At 38.5% G+C, this 19806-nt stretch overlaps 2 protein-coding genes across 5 annotated transcripts; one reads left to right on the top strand and one right to left on the bottom strand.

The window, feature by feature from the left end:
- Positions 1 to 226: 226 nt before the first annotated feature.
- Positions 227 to 6576, bottom strand: LOC103703093 (cell division protein FtsZ homolog 2-2, chloroplastic-like). Of its 4 annotated transcripts, none has more exons than XM_008785802.4 (9): positions 6366 to 6575; positions 6098 to 6173; positions 5155 to 5922; positions 3809 to 4108; positions 2894 to 2984; positions 1861 to 1985; positions 1169 to 1261; positions 605 to 670; positions 227 to 515 (listed from the first exon to the last, which is right to left on the bottom strand). In XM_008785802.4, the coding sequence occupies exons 3-9, from the start codon at positions 5806 to 5808 to the stop codon at positions 411 to 413; spliced, it is 1434 nt and encodes a 477-aa protein (XP_008784024.1). In that variant the 5' UTR covers positions 5809 to 5922; positions 6098 to 6173; positions 6366 to 6575; the 3' UTR covers positions 227 to 410. The 4 variants fall into 4 exon arrangements, with proteins under 4 accessions (XP_008784024.1, XP_008784023.1, XP_026658790.1 ...); XM_008785801.4 differs by having other exon boundaries at positions 6112 to 6173; positions 6366 to 6574; XM_026802989.2 differs by having other exon boundaries at positions 1165 to 1261; positions 6112 to 6576.
- A 1549-nt stretch (positions 6577 to 8125) lies between these two features.
- LOC103703091 (protein FAR1-RELATED SEQUENCE 5-like) lies at positions 8126 to 19610 on the top strand. Its single transcript, XM_026802986.2, has 5 exons — positions 8126 to 8234; positions 9571 to 12145; positions 12236 to 12312; positions 18297 to 18654; positions 18731 to 19610. Exon 2 carries the CDS (start codon positions 9575 to 9577, stop codon positions 12137 to 12139), a length of 2565 nt encoding a protein of 854 aa, XP_026658787.1. The 5' UTR covers positions 8126 to 8234; positions 9571 to 9574; the 3' UTR covers positions 12140 to 12145; positions 12236 to 12312; positions 18297 to 18654; positions 18731 to 19610.
- The last annotated feature ends 196 nt before the right edge of the window (positions 19611 to 19806 follow it).

Raw genomic sequence — 19806 nt, 5'->3', positions numbered from 1 at the left:
AAGCTTTGGCTTCTCTCTTCCATGTTCAACTTTATCTTTGTACTCCGCATGCTCGAAATATAACACCCAGATGATTGCTCGAAAAGTATAACTAGGTACTGCACTGGGGAGATGACAGCTAAAAAAGAGATCGCTATAAGAATGTAGAGCAGACAATTACTGCTGATAAGAGAAGCTATAATATGTTCTTCAAAAGAAAAAGAAACGCCGGAATACAGACAGCAAATAATCTTTAATAACCCCAATCGGCTGTGCTTTTTATTTAGATCAGATAGGAGAAAGAAAGTTTTGTTAAATTGAAAGAAAAAATGCTCTGTTTTACATGACTTGCCTTGCTATACTGCTAAGAGGTGATTTCAGGGAACCAAGAGAAACATACAGTGAAATAGTATATCACAAAATGGGACCTGTCAAGCTCTTGGATAACGAGAGCGTCCTTTCTTCCTTAGAAACTCGGGGATCTCCACCATATTGCCTTCAGTGAGAGATGAGGTCGGCCGACCGAATTGGGAACCCTTTGGTACATATATGAGGAAGATGTATCAGAAAGATAACAGGATCAGCGTAATCAAAATGTATGACGACAAGGGTTAGTGTGATATACTTGCAAAGTTCGCCTTGCTGGCTCATCCTGGCGTTTGAATCCAGTGGCAATTAGAGTTATGCTCACCTGAACCAAAATCAACCAACAAATTATCATCATAACACTATTGAAAGATTGACTATATTTACTTGCTAGTCTTTGGGGTGGTCTATTATGTCCTTGACGAGTCTGTTAATGAAAACATAAAGGTAACCCATAATGGTTCATCACATTTGTTTTCTCCACGAAGTTTAATCACTTGGTAGTGATGTATGCATAACTATAGATATGACACGCGTCTAGTACATCATTTTTCAACTAATTTCAAGTAGAGACATTTAAAGAGAGATCATAATTTACTCAATATTTTATCCAAAATTATTTTTTAGCACGTAACCGAAAAAAAATGCATTTGCAAAAGCCCGGTAGGAATTTAAGAGTGGCACTAATTTAACACCTTGAAATCTTTCAGTTAATCTGATAATAGATGAATTAAAAAAACATAGCCCAGTTTTGTGATTGTCATTAAAACAAAAAATTGCAGTACAAAATTATGCAACATAAACTTAGAAAATTCCAACCTACTTGACCACTGAGTGACTGATCTATCACTGCTCCAAATATTAGATTTGCACTTGGATCAACAAGGTCATAAATTACTTCTGCTGCAGCATTTACCTGCAGATAATTAACCAGGTGAGGATCCAAGGAAAGGAACAGCTGAGGGCTGAACAAATCAAAACGTCCCAAGTCATGAGGAGCAATAAACTTAGCTATAAATATTTAAACCTGTAAACAATATGATGATCAATTGATCATTCGTGAAATATACCAGAAATGAAAGAACATATATCTTTCGACAAACCTCAGAAATGCCTTTCTTTAGGTAATAATGGGGAGGCAATAAGGAGATACACTTCACGAGAAGGATGGAGACACATATTGGGGATGGAGATGGAACCAGAGCACATTATATAACTACAGTTACGATCTCTCTTAAAGATACCACTGCAAAATCACAAACCAGGCAGGGTTTTTCCAGTACACCATCTTTAGATGGTTTTTCAGACTTCCAAGGTGAATGCTTGGTATCAATTGAGACCAGTACATCCATCCGCAGTGTTAGGACTAAATGTCCTATTTTATACATTATAGAGTGGTAAAAAGAGTTCCTTACCAAACATGCAAAATTCACCATTGCATCTGTGCTATACCGTATATCTACAAGTAAATAGGCTATGAAGTTAACGGGGAAAGAAGCAGCAGATGTAGCCTACCTCGTATAATGTTAGATCATTTCCCCCAGTAATATTCCAAACAATTCCAGTAGCCCTTTCGATACCAATATCTAGTAAAGGGGACTGAATGGCATTTAATGCAGCATCTCGTGCCCTTGACTTGCCTGCAAAGTAATGTAAATTATGCATAATATATTTTAATAGAATGTAAACATTTTACAATATGGTTTGCTCAGCTAAGATCAAAATACTCATCCATATAGATCTACTCTTTCGAAGAAGCAAAATAATAGATGAGAAGATCATATAAGAGTCATGCACACAGCATTACATGTAAATTGTTAAGAGTGTATAGCTGTAATTTACCAAAATTGAGCCTTTTATCCCTGATCCTAAAACCAGCTACCAAGAGATCTAACTGGGAGCTGAATATGGCTCTGTTTCCCGTTGAAAAGACATTCTGAATGTAAAGCACATCTAGTTCCTTCTAAGCAAAACCAGTTGTACCCATGCTCCTAGCAGTCTCCTCCTCTCAATAATGAGTCTAGAATAAAACCAAGCATTAACAGTAAACTCAACTTCACAACCTACCAAATTGCCAGCATTTCACCAACATAAATTCTTAAAGAGTCTGAGTGGCAGGGTATTCCCAAGGCAAGAGGTAAAGTCATGGATGAAACCCCATCTCCCACTACCCACTATCATCATGATAACCAAAACAAAGCTGTATGATAAGCCTTTCATGTTCCATTTCCACAAAGCAAGTCATTATAATTGCAATACACTTCAAGGTGTCATTCAACCCATCTAACTATTCAAATGAACTATAGCTACCACAATTATATCAGCAGGTTCCTATATACCATTTAAGTACTAACTAAGAAAAATAAAGGAGCACTAACTTCGAAAAATGCAAATGTGAAATATGAATTGAATCCGCATAGCAGAATCTGAGAGGATGTTTTAATCCCTCAAGGCTTCAATCAAAGCATTACAACAGAACATGATCCAAGCTTCAATTACAATCACCAAAAATCAGTGTTTTAGACAAAATTTTGTTTCTCTGAAATACCTGTTGCAGTTCCTATACCCATTAAAGATGAACCTGCATTTACCATAATGGCTCGCACATCAGCAAAGTCAACATTAACCAAACCTGGAACCTGCAATCAACATAATGCATTGATCAGATGCTAGAGTATGTTAGCTCAAAGGTCTTTCCAATAAACACATGGAGTTTCTATCAGCACATTAGATTTCTTCTTGTAAGAAATAGATGTCTAGAAAAGCAGTTCAAAGATGTTGGAAGTGAAGGCCATATGCAATCTAATTCCATCATTATTAAGGTTTAGTATAGCCAATTCAGGTGAGACTGAAAGTAGTGCCCATACTGAAGAAACTACATTGCTAATAAAACTTACAGTTTGGATCAAGGTAGATGGTAGAATTACATTTTGGCTAGAACTGGTCAATAATGACCAATGAAAATTGATGAGTTACATCAATGGATAGATTGGCATAGCTTCCTTCTTGAAGGCTGGCACATGAAATGATCTATTGATACTTTTGCATTTATCCTTGCTAAGGTTGTGTTGGGCATTATTCTTTTGCTTTCACTGGCAAAACTGATGCAGCCAAAAAATTGGAGTATACAGCTTAATAGAAGGCCATTATTGTGCCTCGTATGGGACTTGTTCGAGCTAAATTTGTAAAACATCCTTGAACTAAGTCTCTTTCAACATAGAACTATAACTTATCTTATTCATCACCCTAGCAACCCAAAAGCTTGTTAGATACTATACCTTCATCATGACCCTTTCTCTTGGATATTTCCAGTTGCAGATTTTTGAGAGAAACCAATAAATCCTAACTTTCCAATACCTAAAACTGCTGATAGATCCAGTGTTGCTTATACATGCACACTCACACACAAAAAAGAAATAGATAAGCCAATTAATTGTATAAAAGGATTGATACACATCCATACCGTGATTATATCAGAGATGCCACGAACACCTTGTCGAAGGATATCATCGGCCAAGTTAAATGCTTCTGTCACGGGAGTATTTGGAGAAACAGCTGTCAACAGCTTGTCATTTGGGATGACAATAAGCGTATCAACATTTTCTCTTAAAGCTGCAATTCCTTCCTGTGCCTGAACTACCCGTCTTCGTCCTTCAAAAGCAAATGGGGTTGTGACAATGCCCACAGTCAAGATGCCCATTGACTTGGCAATCCCAGAAATTACAGGGGCACCCCCAGTCCCAGTTCCCCCACCCATTCCAGCCTGCAAACAGGGTTTCATCTTAAAATCTCAAGAAAAATGGTAAGAACTGATACATCTATAGAGATGGCTTTGCTAACTAATAGAATGAAGATAAGCTCCCTGTTTTTTGTTCACTCTACTAGTCATGTAACCCCATAATACAAGAAAATCAAACTGAACAAAGGGAGGAAAATGATGTGATAAGTTGGAATTAGAGAAGGAGAACAGAAAACAAGAAAGAAGAACAGAAACACCAAATAATATGCTTCAAAACAAAACTGGTAATAGAAAGATTAATACGTATGAAAGCAGATACTGCTTAACTCAGTGACTACTAAGATAAATTCAAGACTGAATGTGCACAAAAATTGTCACCACCAAATAATACTTCCTCGGTTCCATCTCTGGAAGGAATGTTTTAGTGATGAATGTCACCATAGATCAATCAGGCTATAACACTCTTAAGGGAAATCTCTCAAAGCAGCCTGCAGAAGTTATGTCATATGTATATATGTTTCCCAATAAAACTTCAAATTTCTTATAAACATTTACTTTGGGGTGGTGCAAGCTGTAATCTGCAATTCTTGGACACTTCTGCCTTCTGCAGTTCCATCTTATACTTAACCTGCAGAACTTTCAGTTAAAAGTTGGACATAGCAGATGTGCTAGTGAACATGCATATAAGTTATTTTATGCATGTCAGATTATTGGTTATTTAGTAATGTACTATTAGTAATTAGTAATCTACAATGTTTATGCCTATTTTTTTCCTTTTTTTGAAGCACAAGCAACAATGGTTCTGCATTATGTTGAGAAAATTACAAGCAGTGAAAATTGTTTTCAACATGAAAAACAGTTCTTTAAAGAAGCTATGCACAGGATGCTTCATTCGAAGAATCATCATCAACATTCATCTTGACCTCAACAAAATTTGCCAAGGGTATAATGCATGATATACTACAAAATCAATCATACTGACAGTCAGAAAGTTAACATAACTATAGTCAAAGAAAAACATACTGTGGCTTGTAAATAAAAACAATATCTCAAACAACATATCTGATTACCGTCACAAAGATCATATCAGCACCATAAACCGCCTCCTGTATTGACTCTTTGCTTTCCTCCGCAGCATTCATACCAATATCTGGGTTCCCGCCAGCACCAAGCCCTCTGGTCAGCTCCTGACCAATTTGCAAGCAATGCTCAGGAAAAACAGGCGACATCCTCATTGCTTGAACATCTGTATTAACAACCCAAAACTCCACACCCTTCATGTCACTTTCGATCATCCTATTGACAGCATTGGAACCCCCACCGCCAACACCAATGACCTTGATCTTGGCCTCATTATAATCATCCTGAACCGACGAGCCTCCTAAGGTCTCAGCAATATCATCACCCACATAATCTCTCCTTGAATCAATAACCGTGTCATTCTTCTCCCCTCGTAGCAAGGAAACCTCCGGGTGGAGATTCAAGAAACGATCTTTATTGTGATATGAGCTGATGCTGTGAGAGTTAGCAGAACACTGAACACGAGAAGAGCAAGAAGCAACACTCTGTACCATGCCCAGAAGACCATGTCCTTTGCCGAGCATTTCGAGTGAGCTATTTCTACTAGTCCAGTTCTCAGCTAAAACTCTTCCTCCAGGAATCTGAAGAGCTCCAACCGAACATTGTCGGCTAAATGGCGTAAAGCATGGCATTTGTGTTGCCATTTTCCCAACAAATTGAATTCCCAGAGATTGATACGAATGAATTTTCCGTCGGGAGCTTCAAAAACCTAAATTTCCAGATGCTTGCAATTCCATCTGAGATTGCCCCTCTAAGACCTAGTGTTTTGGAGCAAAATAATCAAAAAACAGTAACCACAGATTTAGTTTTGGAAACCAGACATGAAATTAACTAAAAATTAAGTCAAAAAAAAAAGAAACTATCTTAACAGATGAGAGCATAGAAATCGTATAACCAGATCGCTAGAAAAATAAAAATTAAGAGAAAAAAAACCTTGGAAACTTCACCTCCAATTTGGTAGCGGAAAGTCCTCGCATCCGATGCCAAAAACACGAGCTTTACCTCCAGACTTATCAACAGAACCAGGGAATTTTTAGGGAAAAAAAGGTTCAGAAAATATGCCAAAAACCCATCACAAATATATTTTGAGGAGGGAAACAACGAAATGAGAGAGAATCCATGGAAAACAACGCGAAATAAAGAAACAATTCCAGAAAGAACAGTAAAAAATGCGACACAGTTAAAGGGGAAAGCAGGAGACCTCAGCTGGATTGCAGAGAGACAGAGAGAGGACTGAGGACGAGACTTCTTTCGGCGTGGGATCGAAAGGGGAGAGGAAGGAAATGGGAGAAGGAAAGGAGAGGTGGTGATCGGCGAGGATTTTAACCGATTGGTTGTTTGGCCCCATAAACCCCTCCCACTTCGGTTGCGGTCGCAGCTTACCTGCCTGCGAGCGCTTCGGTTGGACAATGGATAGAAGCTGTAGCAGATCGGAGAGGGAAGTGTGGGGCGGCCTGATTGAGTTACAGCAGCCGTTCGATCTGTATCCCCTCCCATAGATATCGAATGCACGGCCCGATGCCAAGCCTCCTACAAATAAGGATAGCCAAGATTCTATGAAAAATAGCACGTATATAGTCTTCATATATACAGCCGTTGCCGCTGAGGATCAGCTTGAACCATATGTAAGGGAAGATGTTGGAAGCCTCGGCGGTGAGTTGCTTGGATTGTGCGAAGCCACGGTCCATTTGAGGCAGCTTCGAAATAGATGATTGCATCCGAGATTTTTATCCATGACCAAGCTCCGATCTAAAGCAACAAATACAAAAAAAATCCTCTTATTAGAGTGTGTCCGATGGAGGACTCTCCGATGTCTAAGTTAAAGTGATACTCAAAAAACATAGGAGGTTCTCGATAGGTGACAGTATAATGATCTGTAAGGTCACCGAGCACTTGCATGGAAAGTCCCATAGAAAGTGGATTGAAGAGGCGAAGGTTAGCACGACACATGGGTCGGTTGTGACTAGCAGACTTCTGCACATTCCACTAGTGTCATTTTGGAAACTGTCCAAAATCGTAATCAAGGTGTTGCTAGCTGTGGAGGTTTTGAAATTAAAAAAGCCACCTGTGTGCTCCTAGACTTACCACATGGTCAGCCTTGGCTGTCGGTTAAGATATTTCGTGGCAATTGTTGGTTAGCGGCCTTTTGCACGGGCTGTGGTCGACTTTGAGGCATATCAACAACTACTAGGTTTAGCAAGAAAGTTGCTTATCTACATTCGAAAGAGTTATAAAAAGTTTTATATTTATTGCAAGTGCACTTTTGTTATAAACGAGCAAAAAATTATAATAATTTATTATAATTTAAAATGTTCCTTCAATGTAGGATGCTACTAATCATCCCTTATTATGTGGAATCAACTATCTATGATGACTTATAATATATATAGAGAGAGGATAAAGCATTGCCCTCCTTTGATGTTATTAGCAAACAAGTGTGCACTTTCTATACATATTGTAGGGCAGACAATCATTTGGGCAGCTTTGATCCCTGCTATTGACCTATAATAATATGTGGCAATAATTTGACAACTTAATTCAGGACTGAAATTTCCCTATCAACAGTTATTGCAGTGACACAATTAATTTTGGACAATCAATTTGCTATTCCACATGATATCTCCCATCTAAATAAAAAGGTGCTTTAAAAATCCCGCAAGTGCATGGCTAGAAACGGCTGCTAGCCTGACCTGCAACATAAGCTTACGTGGCACTACCTTCTTCATCATGATGATATCAGCAAGAATGTGAGGAAGTGGTACTTAAAAGTTTAAAAGAACGGTGGAAAGTGGGATCCGGTCACCAATTACATGGTTTAGGTTTTATAAATAGGTTACTTGGTCGCTCAGGCACTTGGCACAAAGATTTCAGGCAGCCAGCCCAACATGTTCCGGGCTCTCACAGGACAATGGCGGCCCATTAATTTCCAGCCCTGAATTTAATTGCATCACGGTTTGCGCTGCGATGCGGTGAGTTTAGGGTTATCCTCACATCATCGGGTGGGAGGGGGAGAGGCCCCAGCCGCCAAGCGGAGAAGCCTAAGAGACAACCCCAGCAGCGAGCGAAGCAAGTAAGAAGAGAAGAGAAAGCTTCCCCCAATCTCTTCCTATTAATTCTGTCCATCTTTTTTTTTTTTTTAAGTGTTCTTTTTTGGTTACTCCCTTTGATCTCCGTTGATTTCTTTCCATCTAGGGTTTCTTGATTTCTGTCCATCACTTCTGTTCTCTTCTCATCTTTTCTTTGTAATTTCCTGCTTTTGGGGTTTTGATCTTGGTTTTACTCTTTTTATGGATAAATAATTGCTCTCGATCGACTTTTGGGCATGCCCTAGATTTCCGGAGTTATTCTGTTTGGATTTGTCGATAGTTCTTGCCATTCTGTGGCTTGCTATTCTTTTTGTTGCATTTTTTTCCCCTCGTCAAATTGATGCCTTTCAGGTTCTCTGATCGCAGGGGCATGATAAAATGTTTTTTATAATTACTTCTGAGCTGTCTGGCGTTTCGATTCTTCTCCATAGCTGCTATTTTCTTATCTTCGCGATCTTTTTGTCGAAAATTTTCCATCATTCTGATGCCATTCGGAAAGTTTTTTTTGTTTTTTGTAACTTGCGAGCTCTCTAGGATTTTGATCCTGCTTCAGAAGGGCAGTTTAATATTTGTTTTTGCCCTTGCAATTTTGTAATCAACCAGATGCCATTAGGTTCCGCTGATTGTTGAGACATAGAAAATTGCTTTCTTGATTACTTCTAGGCTCTCTTGAGCTTTTACTGTTATTCACAGCTGCAATTTGTTACGCTGTCGTCTTTTTTATGACAAGTATTCCATCAATATGATGCCCTTGGCTTCGCTGATTGTTGATAAATGGAAAAATTGTTGTTTTGTTTGACTCCGAGCTCTCTAGGATTTTGCGTCCTCCTCAGAACTGCCATTCATTGTCTCACAGTTTTTCTTTTGCAAATTTGCCATTAACCTTATGACACTCGGCTCCTATGGTTGTCCAGTTATGAAAAAGAAGAAGCGTTTCTCTGATTACTTCTGAGCTCTTTAGGCTTTTGATTCTTTTTCAGAACTGCCATCTATTATTTGCTGATCTCTTTTATAGTCATTTTCTCCATCAGTCCGATATCATTCGACTTGTCTGACTGTGGAGACATGAAAAGAGTGGTTCTTTAATTACCTTTAAGCTGTCGCGGGGTTTTGATTCTTCTTTAGAATGATAGATGACAACCCCTACAGTGGCAATGGGCTGATAGAGCTCTACTTTGTTTATTGCAAATTTTGTTTTTCTTTATTTGTAGTTGCAATTTTTCCATCAATCTGGTCCCATCCAGTCGTCTTAATATAAAAACATTGAAGAAATGATTTTGCGATTGCTTCTGAGATCTCATGATTTTTGAATATTTTCAGAACGATGGATGGCAACCCCCATGGTGACAGTGGACTGATGGAGCACCATGTGGACCTTGAAGATGATAGCATCAATTTTTGGGCAACGCTGGGTGTCAGCCCCCATGTCATCGAGCCAGAGCAGAACCCAATGCCCCCCCACCACCACATGGAGCGACAACCGCCTCTTGAGATGGTTGAGCAGTCCGTCCGAAGGGAGCTGTTTGCCATGGAAGGGGATCCAAGGTTGGATCCTTTTGTGGGTATGGAGTTTGAATCAGGGGAGGCTGCAAAGACCTTCTATATTGCATATGCTGGCCGTATTGGGTTCTCTGTCCGCATCGCACGGTCCAGGCGATCGAAGTGCAATGAGTCTGTTATCATGTTGAGGTTTGTGTGTTCGAGAGAAGGGTTCAGTAGGGAGAAGCGCATCATTGCTGGCAAGAAGACAAGAAAAAGGGCAGCATCCATAAGGGAAGGGTGCAAAGCAATGCTTGAGGTGATTCGAAGAGGTGATGAGAAATGGGTTGTGACAAAGCTTGTGAAGGAGCATAATCATGAAGTTGGGATGCCAAGCAGGGTGCACTATATTGCTACAGAAGAAGGAGATGCTGTGATAGATCCATATCTCGGTATGGAGTTTGAATCTCTCGAGATTGCGAAGACGTACTACTATGCATATGCTAGCCGCGTGGGTTTTGAAGCTCGTGTTCGTCAGTCTCGTCGTTCGCTGCATGATGAATCCCTCAAAATGTTGAAACTTGTGTGTTCAAAGCATCGGTACCATTCGGGAAGGGACAACAACAGTGATGATAGCAAGAGGTTGCAAATTCAAGATCCCAACAAGGAAGGTTGTGAGGCATTATTTGAGATAATTCGGAAAGATGGTGATGTGTGGGTGGTTTCTAAACTTGTGCTGGAGCATACTCATGAATTGACACCTTCACCGCCTAGCAAGGTGCGATGCATTCGCTCACAAGGAGAGATACTTGTTATTTCGAAGAACTTTGATGATACTCGCAATCTACTGCTAAATGGTCAGGATTCACGGTATCCTAGAGAGATTCGATACAATGACTTGGGTCCAGAAGATGCTCAAAATCTTCTTGAATATTTCAAGAAAACACAGGCAGAGAATCCTGCATTTTACTATGCAGTACAGGTTGAAAATAATACTTGCATGACCAATATCTTTTGGGCTGATGCTAAATCCCGAATGGCCTACTACTACTTTGGTGATGCTATTAGACTGGACATGACATACAAAAATGACAAGGAATTGATGCCTATTGTTATATTTACAGGTGTAAACCATCACCTCCAACCTGTTGTTTTTGGATGTGCACTGCTTGTCGATGAGTCAGAGGCATCATTGGTTTGGCTCTTTGAAAATTGGCTTGCAGCAATGCCTGCATTCCATCCAGTGTCGTTAATTACTGAACTAAATAGGGCTATGGCAGCAGCAGTTGCAAAAGTACTACCAAACACCCATCATTGTTTTTGCAAGAAGCATGTCTTAAATACCATCCAGGAAGAACTGCCTGATTTGTATTCTGTACATACCCCGTTTGAAGGAGAACTGAAGAAATGTGTGGATGAGTCAGAAACAAGGGAATCATTCGAGTCATGTTGGGATGCAATAATTGATAAGTATGGCCTGAAGGAAAATGCATACCTGCAGTCCTTATACAATATTCGCCAGCAGTGGGTTCCAGTGTACTTGAAGGAAACATTCCTTGCAGCAGAATCTGTATCTCAAAGATGTGAAAACCTTGACAAGGTTATTGAAAAGTATTGCACGGTAAAGACCCCTTTGCGGGTGGCTGTTAGGCAACTTGGACAGGCCACAGCAAGTTGGTATGAAAAAGAAGCCCAAGCAGATTTCATTACATTGTTTGAAAAGCCATTTCTGAGGACTGCCTCACCAATGGAAAAACAAGCAGCTGGAATCTACACAAGGACAATATTCAACAGGTTTCAGGAGGAATTTGTTGAATCCTTGGGCTACCATGTAGATAAAATTGAAGATGGAGCAATTAGCAAGTATCAAGTGTTGAGAAATGAAGATGCTGAAGAGACATGCAGAGTCACCTTTAATGCCTCTGAAAACAAAGCACATTGTAGCTGCTGCATGTTTGAGTCGTCTGGTGTCTTGTGTAGACATGCTTTGAGAGTCTTCATCATCAATGGTGTCCGCATGCTTCCAAAAGATTACATCTTGAAACGATGGACAAAACATGCTAAAAGTGGTGCTGTTTTGGATGATTATGGTGTTGAGCTCAGAGGTAATTGTGAAGATCCTTCAACCTCAAGGTACAATGATCTCTGTCGCGATGCAATTAAATGTGCAAGGGAGGGGGCAACAACCGCAGAGTTCTATAAGGTTGCAAAAGATGCACTTCAGAAGGCTGTAAATGAAGTTGTCTCTGCAAAGCAAAAGATGGGACAGCAAACTTTGCAGAGTTTTATAACATCACAAAAGAAGCAAACCAAAAAGCTTGGAAAAGTCACACCTAGAAAAGATGCATCCAGTAAGAATGTAAAGAATCTGGCATCGAAAAAACCATTGATGGAGCATGACATTAGATGATTTGATGTAAGATAGACTGCTTTATTGTGCTTTTGTTATTTATTGACTTTATATTGGTTACTGGTTTACTGTGCCTCATTTTCTCTCTCCTTGCAGATTGTGAGTTGTTTTGTTTCCAATGGAGATAGATAAAAGATGCTTATCCAAAACCCTTGGATACGTTAAATATGGAGGTAAGGAGTACAAATCAGCTCCTTTTCTTTCTTATAGAAAAAAATTTGGTCCCAATCGTTTTTTTCTATTTAAAATTAATTTCTTTCAACAAAGTATATGGAGACATTCTAATGGCTTGTGACGTTGTTAAATAATTTGTTGCATTTTTTTTTAATGATGAGGTTGTAGCATCATGACATGGTCGATTGCATTATGTTTATATATTCACCCACTTAAATCCCTAACTTTTTTCTTTTCCTTTTTTTCTTTTTTTAGTTTGTGGTTGTTCAGACATACCTTTTGCTTGTATTTCAGATAACAGAATCTATCTATTATAGGTTAAGTTAGTTCCTAAACATATATTTAGAAGAACATATATCGATCAATTTAGTGAACAGCAAAAATTTGTGGAATTGCAGTTGTGAATAGTTGTTTAAGTTACTCGTAATTATATGAAACTAATGAGATATGCAAAATTGATGCAAGATAAAATAAGTATGTATTTAACTACCATATAGAGGGAACTCTTGCATGACTCCCCAAGCCTCCAATACCCCTTCAGGTAGTCTTGCCCCTTTTATGTTCAATTTTAGCCTCGGTCCCCTGCAGGGACTTCAAAGTTGCACAAGGTGCAGAAGAGGTAGGTCTCTTGCTTGCTAGACTCTTCTAAGTCATCTTTTATGACATTCCCTTCCTCTAGTGTAGGAAACAGCACATCTTTGCATGTCATTAGGCAGAGAGCAGAAGCCCTTGCCCACTTACAATTCAAAGCACTATACGTATGCTTCACATGTGCATAGTGCTAGTGCTGCCTATTGCTGATGTATTTATTTACTTTTTTTTTTGTATGATGCGTTTAATCATTATCTTAGTATATGGAATCTGAATAAATTTCTGAGTATTCGTAATTGAAAACATCATATATTTGCGGACAACAATTGGCTTATATATATATATATATATATATATATATATATATATATATATATATATATATATATATATATATATATGGATCTTTCCAGTTTGGCATAATGTGGTCAAGAGTGTAAGAAATGTAAGTGTCTGATGATTGATAAAGGAGGCATGCCGGAGCAGAGAAATAGATGGAGTTCATTTGTAATTTAAACAGCTTGATGTTGTAAGGTTGATCTTAGCAATATAACCTCAGATGTTGTTCCTTTCCTTTGTTATGAGTTCTTTCTAGTTCTCCAAGGAAGCTCTCAGAATCTATATATACGGCTAAGCTGTCAGATTTTATGGGAGCCGAAATTGTGATGCAGCAATTGCATGAATATTTAGTCATATAAATGTTTCAAGAAATTAATTCAATGGAAAGTGAGAAAAAATCTGAATGCATTGACGAGAGAGGATTTAGGTTTGTGGTTCAAGTAGCTACGGTGTTTTAAAAGGCGGCTGCGGTATTCAGGCAGCATAACCCATATGTGCTATACAGACGCATATACGGTCAGTAGTTTTAACTATAAAAAAGTAAATAAAATATAGTAAGTACAATAAAAACAATAATTATGATAATAACACATTTCTGGATAATTGATATATTAGTGCTTATTATTTAGTACTTAATATTAATAGTAACTATTATAACATAATTGAAACCCACATTTGACTTTGTCATCGGTTTGGGCTTGCTTCATCCAGATAGGCCCACATAAGAGTGGGACACACATTTGGCTCCATAATGCTAATTGAGCCACTCATATAGCCACATCATGCTAAGTCGATTGCCTTCTCGGCCCATATGCAGTATGATAGTATATAAAAATCGATATAGGCGGTGTGGTCAAGGGACCGCATATGCGGTGCGGTAAAGTCGATGGCCTTTTGCCACGCAGTTTAAAACACTGGTTAGCTAACCTACTAATTCAGCCCTAAGCATAATACGGAGATTGTGCATTATGACTTGGGTCCTTTCATAGAATCTAAATTATTCCTTGGTCAAGCAAATTTATGATAACAAGTCCTTGTTTTTACAATTCTTTATGAGATCTTAAATGTACTCTTTCAATTAGCCTCTTTCCCCTTTATTTTTTTTTTGTGGGCTAGCCATAAGTGGCAATTTTATAATTATTAAGTTGAAATGAAGCGCAAGCAGTTGTCTATAAAAAATGGTAGGCCTTGTTCCGTGATTAGAGTCCTAGTTCTTTTCTGCTAGAATATCTAACAAGAGCACATAGTGACCAAATGCAAGAGGAAGCGTCTGAAAATAGTTTTGAACTTTTAATAATGCTTAAAGGATTGACCAGGAAGTGTGCTGGAGAATTTTATTTTAGTTATAGATTGGTTTAGGAAAATCATTGTGTTTTCGAGTGCTAACCTATAGATAAATATGGCATAGAAATTACATGCTTGGATATCAGAAATGCACATCTAGGATGCAGAGATACATGCATGGAAAGCTGAATTTCTCACCGACCAGAAAAAATGCACTTTATTACCAGAAGACAAGAAATAAGAACAAACGTACGCATGAAAACAAGGAAAATTTAGAAGTAGATTATATTATAGAAATCAGGTGCACATTCTTACAAGGTTCTCAAAAGCAAAAGGCACCAAGATCCCATATTGCCTGAGGTGCTAGGCACCATAAAGTTGCTTGCCTAAAGAAAGCAATGTGCCAACCTATGAAAAATTTAATAATTACAATGGAAATAAATACTATTTGCATCTGAAAACAAGTTAAATATCTTAAGGTTAATTATTCAAGTTTCAACACGCTAAATCATGATCATACTGAATATTAGATATCATGTTTCACATCTTTTGTCTCATTAAATTACCACTTTCTATAACATGTTTTTAAACAAAGTCAGCAAAATAAACATTTTGGACATCATAAAACAGCTTCAATACCACTTCCAAAACTTGTTTCATGTTTCTGAGCAGCACATAATATAAGAGAGTAAACCATTGAACATCCTAGAGTAGCCTTTTGTTTATGAGGTCTCCAACAAACCAAAATCAGCATCAAAATAAAGCTAACGGAGCAATGAAATAACGGGTGAAATAGCATAGGTAGAATAGCGCTGGACATTAGAGAGAGGCTTGCCTGAATGCCTCTCGTTTTGTCTCAGGCGCTCGCCTAGGCATCGCATTAGTAAACCTGCCTCACCTGGGGATTGTTGAGGTGCTCAGGGGTTTCCTCGCATTGCCTAGGTGCCCAGGCGAGCGCCTGGTGTGCCTTCAACAACACTGCATTCTTAGCAAGAAGAAAATACAGTTGGACTATGCTTTGAACATTTGTATAAAAATGATGCTAGATAAAGTTTAAAAATTTATAAAAATTTCAGAGATGAGAATGTTCGCAATGTACCGTTAGGCTACAAACAGGGGTATCAGCAAATGGGCCAGCTTGCAGGTTGAGGTATGCTTGATCTTGAACCCGACGAAGAACAAGGCTGAACCTATTCGGCCAGAGTAGCCAGGCAGGCCTATTACAAACATACACATGAAGCCTGAACAGCCAGTGCCTTCCCAGAGCATGGTGTTGCATAAGGGATGTTAGTTCACATAATTGAATGGTTTTTGGTGGGCTAGGTCAGGTTCAGACTTTGGCCAGACAATGTCTTTTTGGCCAGACTACAATTTCTTTCTTTTTCCCCTTGGCCTAGGCTCAAGCATGTCTGAAAGTATGTTGGGCTTCAACAACTTCAGCTTGGTATCTGGCCGGCAACCTAGAATTTGTGCCCATAATTTCCAACCCAAGTCCTGGGCTTAACCGGCAGCCCCATTATAGCATTCTTAATTGCACTAAGGTGCTCCAGGAAAGAAAGGAAATTAGGATATTAGAAAATCTCACTCTGAGTCAAATTTTCGTGTTCATGTCTTTGGGGTTTTTTCTGAAGATATTAAAGCCATCAACATAGAATCAGAAATTCCATTTTTAAAACCCATGCAGTGTTTATCATTATCCTTTGTACATCCAAATGCAAGTTTAGAAAGTAGATTACATACTAAGAAAACAAAAATATATGCTCAGATTGAGTAGACTAATTCAAAAGTACATTTAAAGCAAGCTGAATATATATATATACACGCAATGAGATCAAAAGTGCACATTTGGAAAGCAAGAATATAGACTGACAAGGAATATATGTAGAAATACACATTTCTCTTGCAGGATTACGTGGTAACAGATGGAAGAGTATGGTTGAAGGCATACGTAATTTGGCAACTGCTACTACACATACATTCCAGAAATGCATCGAGGCAGCTGAAATACGAACTCAGTAAGCAGTCAATACTGGGAACAGAATGTATCAGTAATCAGAAACTCACACTTGGAGATTCATGCATGATCAAGAGGTAGAAAACATGTATAAGCTGCGAATTAAATAGCCGGCAAGTGGCAACCTGTTCTTAAAATACCTCAAGTTACATTGTTGAACCATGAGAAGTGGAGTTCATGTAACTTGTTTGGGCTCTCATGTATTGTAATCAAGTGTTGTATTTATGACCTCCATATTTGGGCTTTGGACTTTGAAGAACGGAAAAATTAATCCACCAATATTTGTCCAGAAAGAATACTCATTGTGTCGATGCATATCTGGAAAGCAAGTATATAGACTGACAAGGAATATATGAAGAAATACACACTTCTCTTGCAGGATTACGTGGTAACAGATGGAAGAGTATGGTTGAAGGCATATGTAATTTGGCAACTGCTACTACACAGATTCCATAAATGCATCTAGGCAGCTGAAATACGAACTCAGTAAGCAGTCCATATTGAGAACAGAATGTATCAGAAATCAGAGACTCGCACTTGGAGATTCATGCATGATCAAGAGGTAGAAAACATGTATAAGCTGCGAATTAAATAGCCAGCAAGTGGCCACCTATTCTTAAAATACCTCAAGTTACATTGTTGAACCATGAGAAGTGGAGTTCATGTAACTTGTTTGGGCTCTCATGTATTGTAATCAAGTGTTGTATTTATGACCTACTTATTTGGGCTTTGGACTTTGGAGAACCTGAAAATTAATCCACCAATATTTTTCCAGAAAGAATATTCATTGTGTCGATGCATATCTGGAAAGAAAAAACATAGACTGACGAGGAATATATGTAGAAATACACGCTTCTCTTGCAGGATTACATGGTAACAGATGGAAGAGTATGGTTGAAGGCATATGCAATTTGGTAACTGCTACCACACATAGATTCCAGATATGCATATGGGCAGCTGAAATACGAACTAAGCAAGCAGTCCATACTGAGAACGGAATGTATCAGAAATTAGAAACTCACACTTGGAGATTCATGCATGATCAAGAGGTAGAAAACATGTATAAACTGCGAATTAAATAGCCGGAAAGTGGCAACCTGTTCTTAAAATACCTCAAGTTACATTGTTGAACCATGAGAAGTGGAGTTCATGTAACTTGTTTGGGCTCTCATGTATTGTAATCAAGTGTTGTATTTATGACCTCCTACCTATTTGGGCTTTGGACTTTGAAGAACTGGAAAACTAATCGACCAATAGTTTTCCAGAAAGAATGTTCATTGTGTCGATGCATATCGTTGCTTCCTCATTGTCTGAATGCTAGGATCGAATATGGTATATCAAGATGGGTCCAAAAATACCATATATTTCTTAATTTATGGTTGGAGAAGGGTCATATTTCGGTCTCAAAGAAGAATTATCAGAATACATAGTGTTAAAAGGTTAATATCATATGCAGACGTGCGAGTGAAGGGTACATTCTATTTGAATCCCTCTTATTGATAGATGAATGTGGAATTTTCTTGCTTCTATAGTTGTAATTGTCTTATTTACCTTCCAAAGCTATCTATGTTCATGACATTTATGGACGTCACTTCTAAATGTTGCAGCATTACTAATACGTTTTTGTAGACTACCACATTTTCTTTGTATTCTGAGGTTATATGATCTTTGAAATATGTCTTCTGTTAGCATAATGCATAAACCTTTTATGGGTTTGTGGAAAATAACTCACATGTGGCTGCTCTGCTTGTGCAGACAGAGACAACTTCCTGTTACAAATCTTCAAGTTCAGCAAGACCTTGATGCTTTAACGAGTTATTCAACATCCAAGCTTCAATAGTTAGAGCCTCAGTGAACATTTTTCAACTTTACAAAGCCAGAAGTACAGCAGTATTCCTGCGAAGGTTGGATTTTGACTGTCCTTTCATATCTGCAAGATATATGCCATGTAAATTTGCTTATATAGCTGTGCTCCATTAGTGACTTGGAATACATGGTATTGTTGAAGAAATCCTTCATCAGTCGTCGATAGGGACTATGACTTCGATAGATGTAATCCATTTTACAACTTTCCTCGGATATATGTGGTGCACCTTGTTTTTAATGAGATGAGGTATGGTGACCCAATCAAAAATCATTGAGATCATGAACCCAGACATCAAAATACTGATGTACCTGTTCTGTATCAGGTTACCTGGATGATGCCATTTATCTTGTTCTAGCTGGTTTATTGATCAGTTTCCGGCAATTTTGTTCAACATCTCATTGCCATCATGCCTTTCATTTATTACACATTAGTAGTGATCATATAAGGTTTTTCTAATCCTTTGCCCACCAAGACCCAGAACCTGGATTGATGAGCAATATCTGGAGAACTCAGTACGCAAAGTATAGACTGCTGCAAGCTTTAAAGTGGATAAATCTGGGCAGGAATGGTGAGCCAACTGGTGGCAGCTTGAAAGAGGATTTGTAGTTGGGCAACCAAATGTGCATTATCTGAAGCCTAATCAGCATGGATTGCCTGCCTGTCCTAAGTGCAATAAATTTGGACCTATTGTATGAGAAGCAGCATGATTTGATACAAACCCATTTGCACTGCCAATCTATATTGTGATTTGAAGCGGTCCACTTCACAATTGGAATGTTTAGTTGGTGCCCTATGTTTTCAGTGGAGCTGGTATTTGTTGCAAGTTTTTGCAAATAACCAAACAGCAAAATCTGGAGATGAACCCAATTCCTTCTCTTATCTGCTCGAGAAGGGGAAAAAAAAAAGAGAACTGATCATGAAAACAGCCGTCTGTTAAAATTGCTGAGTTCAGATTAGTGGTTAAAATACCATTTAGAGTTGAGTATGACATTCTTAATTTTTGCACAGAAATGCCGGACTAAGATTCATGGTTATGGGTCATGCTGCAGCGATTTCCAGCAGAGGATAACCAGAACTCTTGTATAGCATCTATCATTCCTTTTTTAATTTGTCTACCATCATCATACCATCCTTGGATATGCCTCCTACATATTTATGCCTCCTTGGTTGTTCCAACAAAATTTCTTTGATATGATTTTTAATTCATTTATCCTGCAAGATGGAATGACATTATTGTCAGTAGGCACGTTTTATAATGGCCCCAGTGTTCCTTGCAAGTGATTGGCTTTGGTATTTATGTAAGGAGGTTTGGCAAAATAAGAACACCTACAAGATTCTTTGCGTAACATGCTTGCATGCTACTGTAGATTTCCTTATTATTTTATCTCCAACATGTTC

Source organism: Phoenix dactylifera, chromosome 10 (assembly GCF_009389715.1).
Source record: "Phoenix dactylifera cultivar Barhee BC4 chromosome 10, palm_55x_up_171113_PBpolish2nd_filt_p, whole genome shotgun sequence".
NCBI classification, from domain to species: Eukaryota; Viridiplantae; Streptophyta; class Magnoliopsida; order Arecales; family Arecaceae; genus Phoenix; species Phoenix dactylifera.
This window is presented reverse-complemented; position numbering and strand designations above follow the sequence as displayed.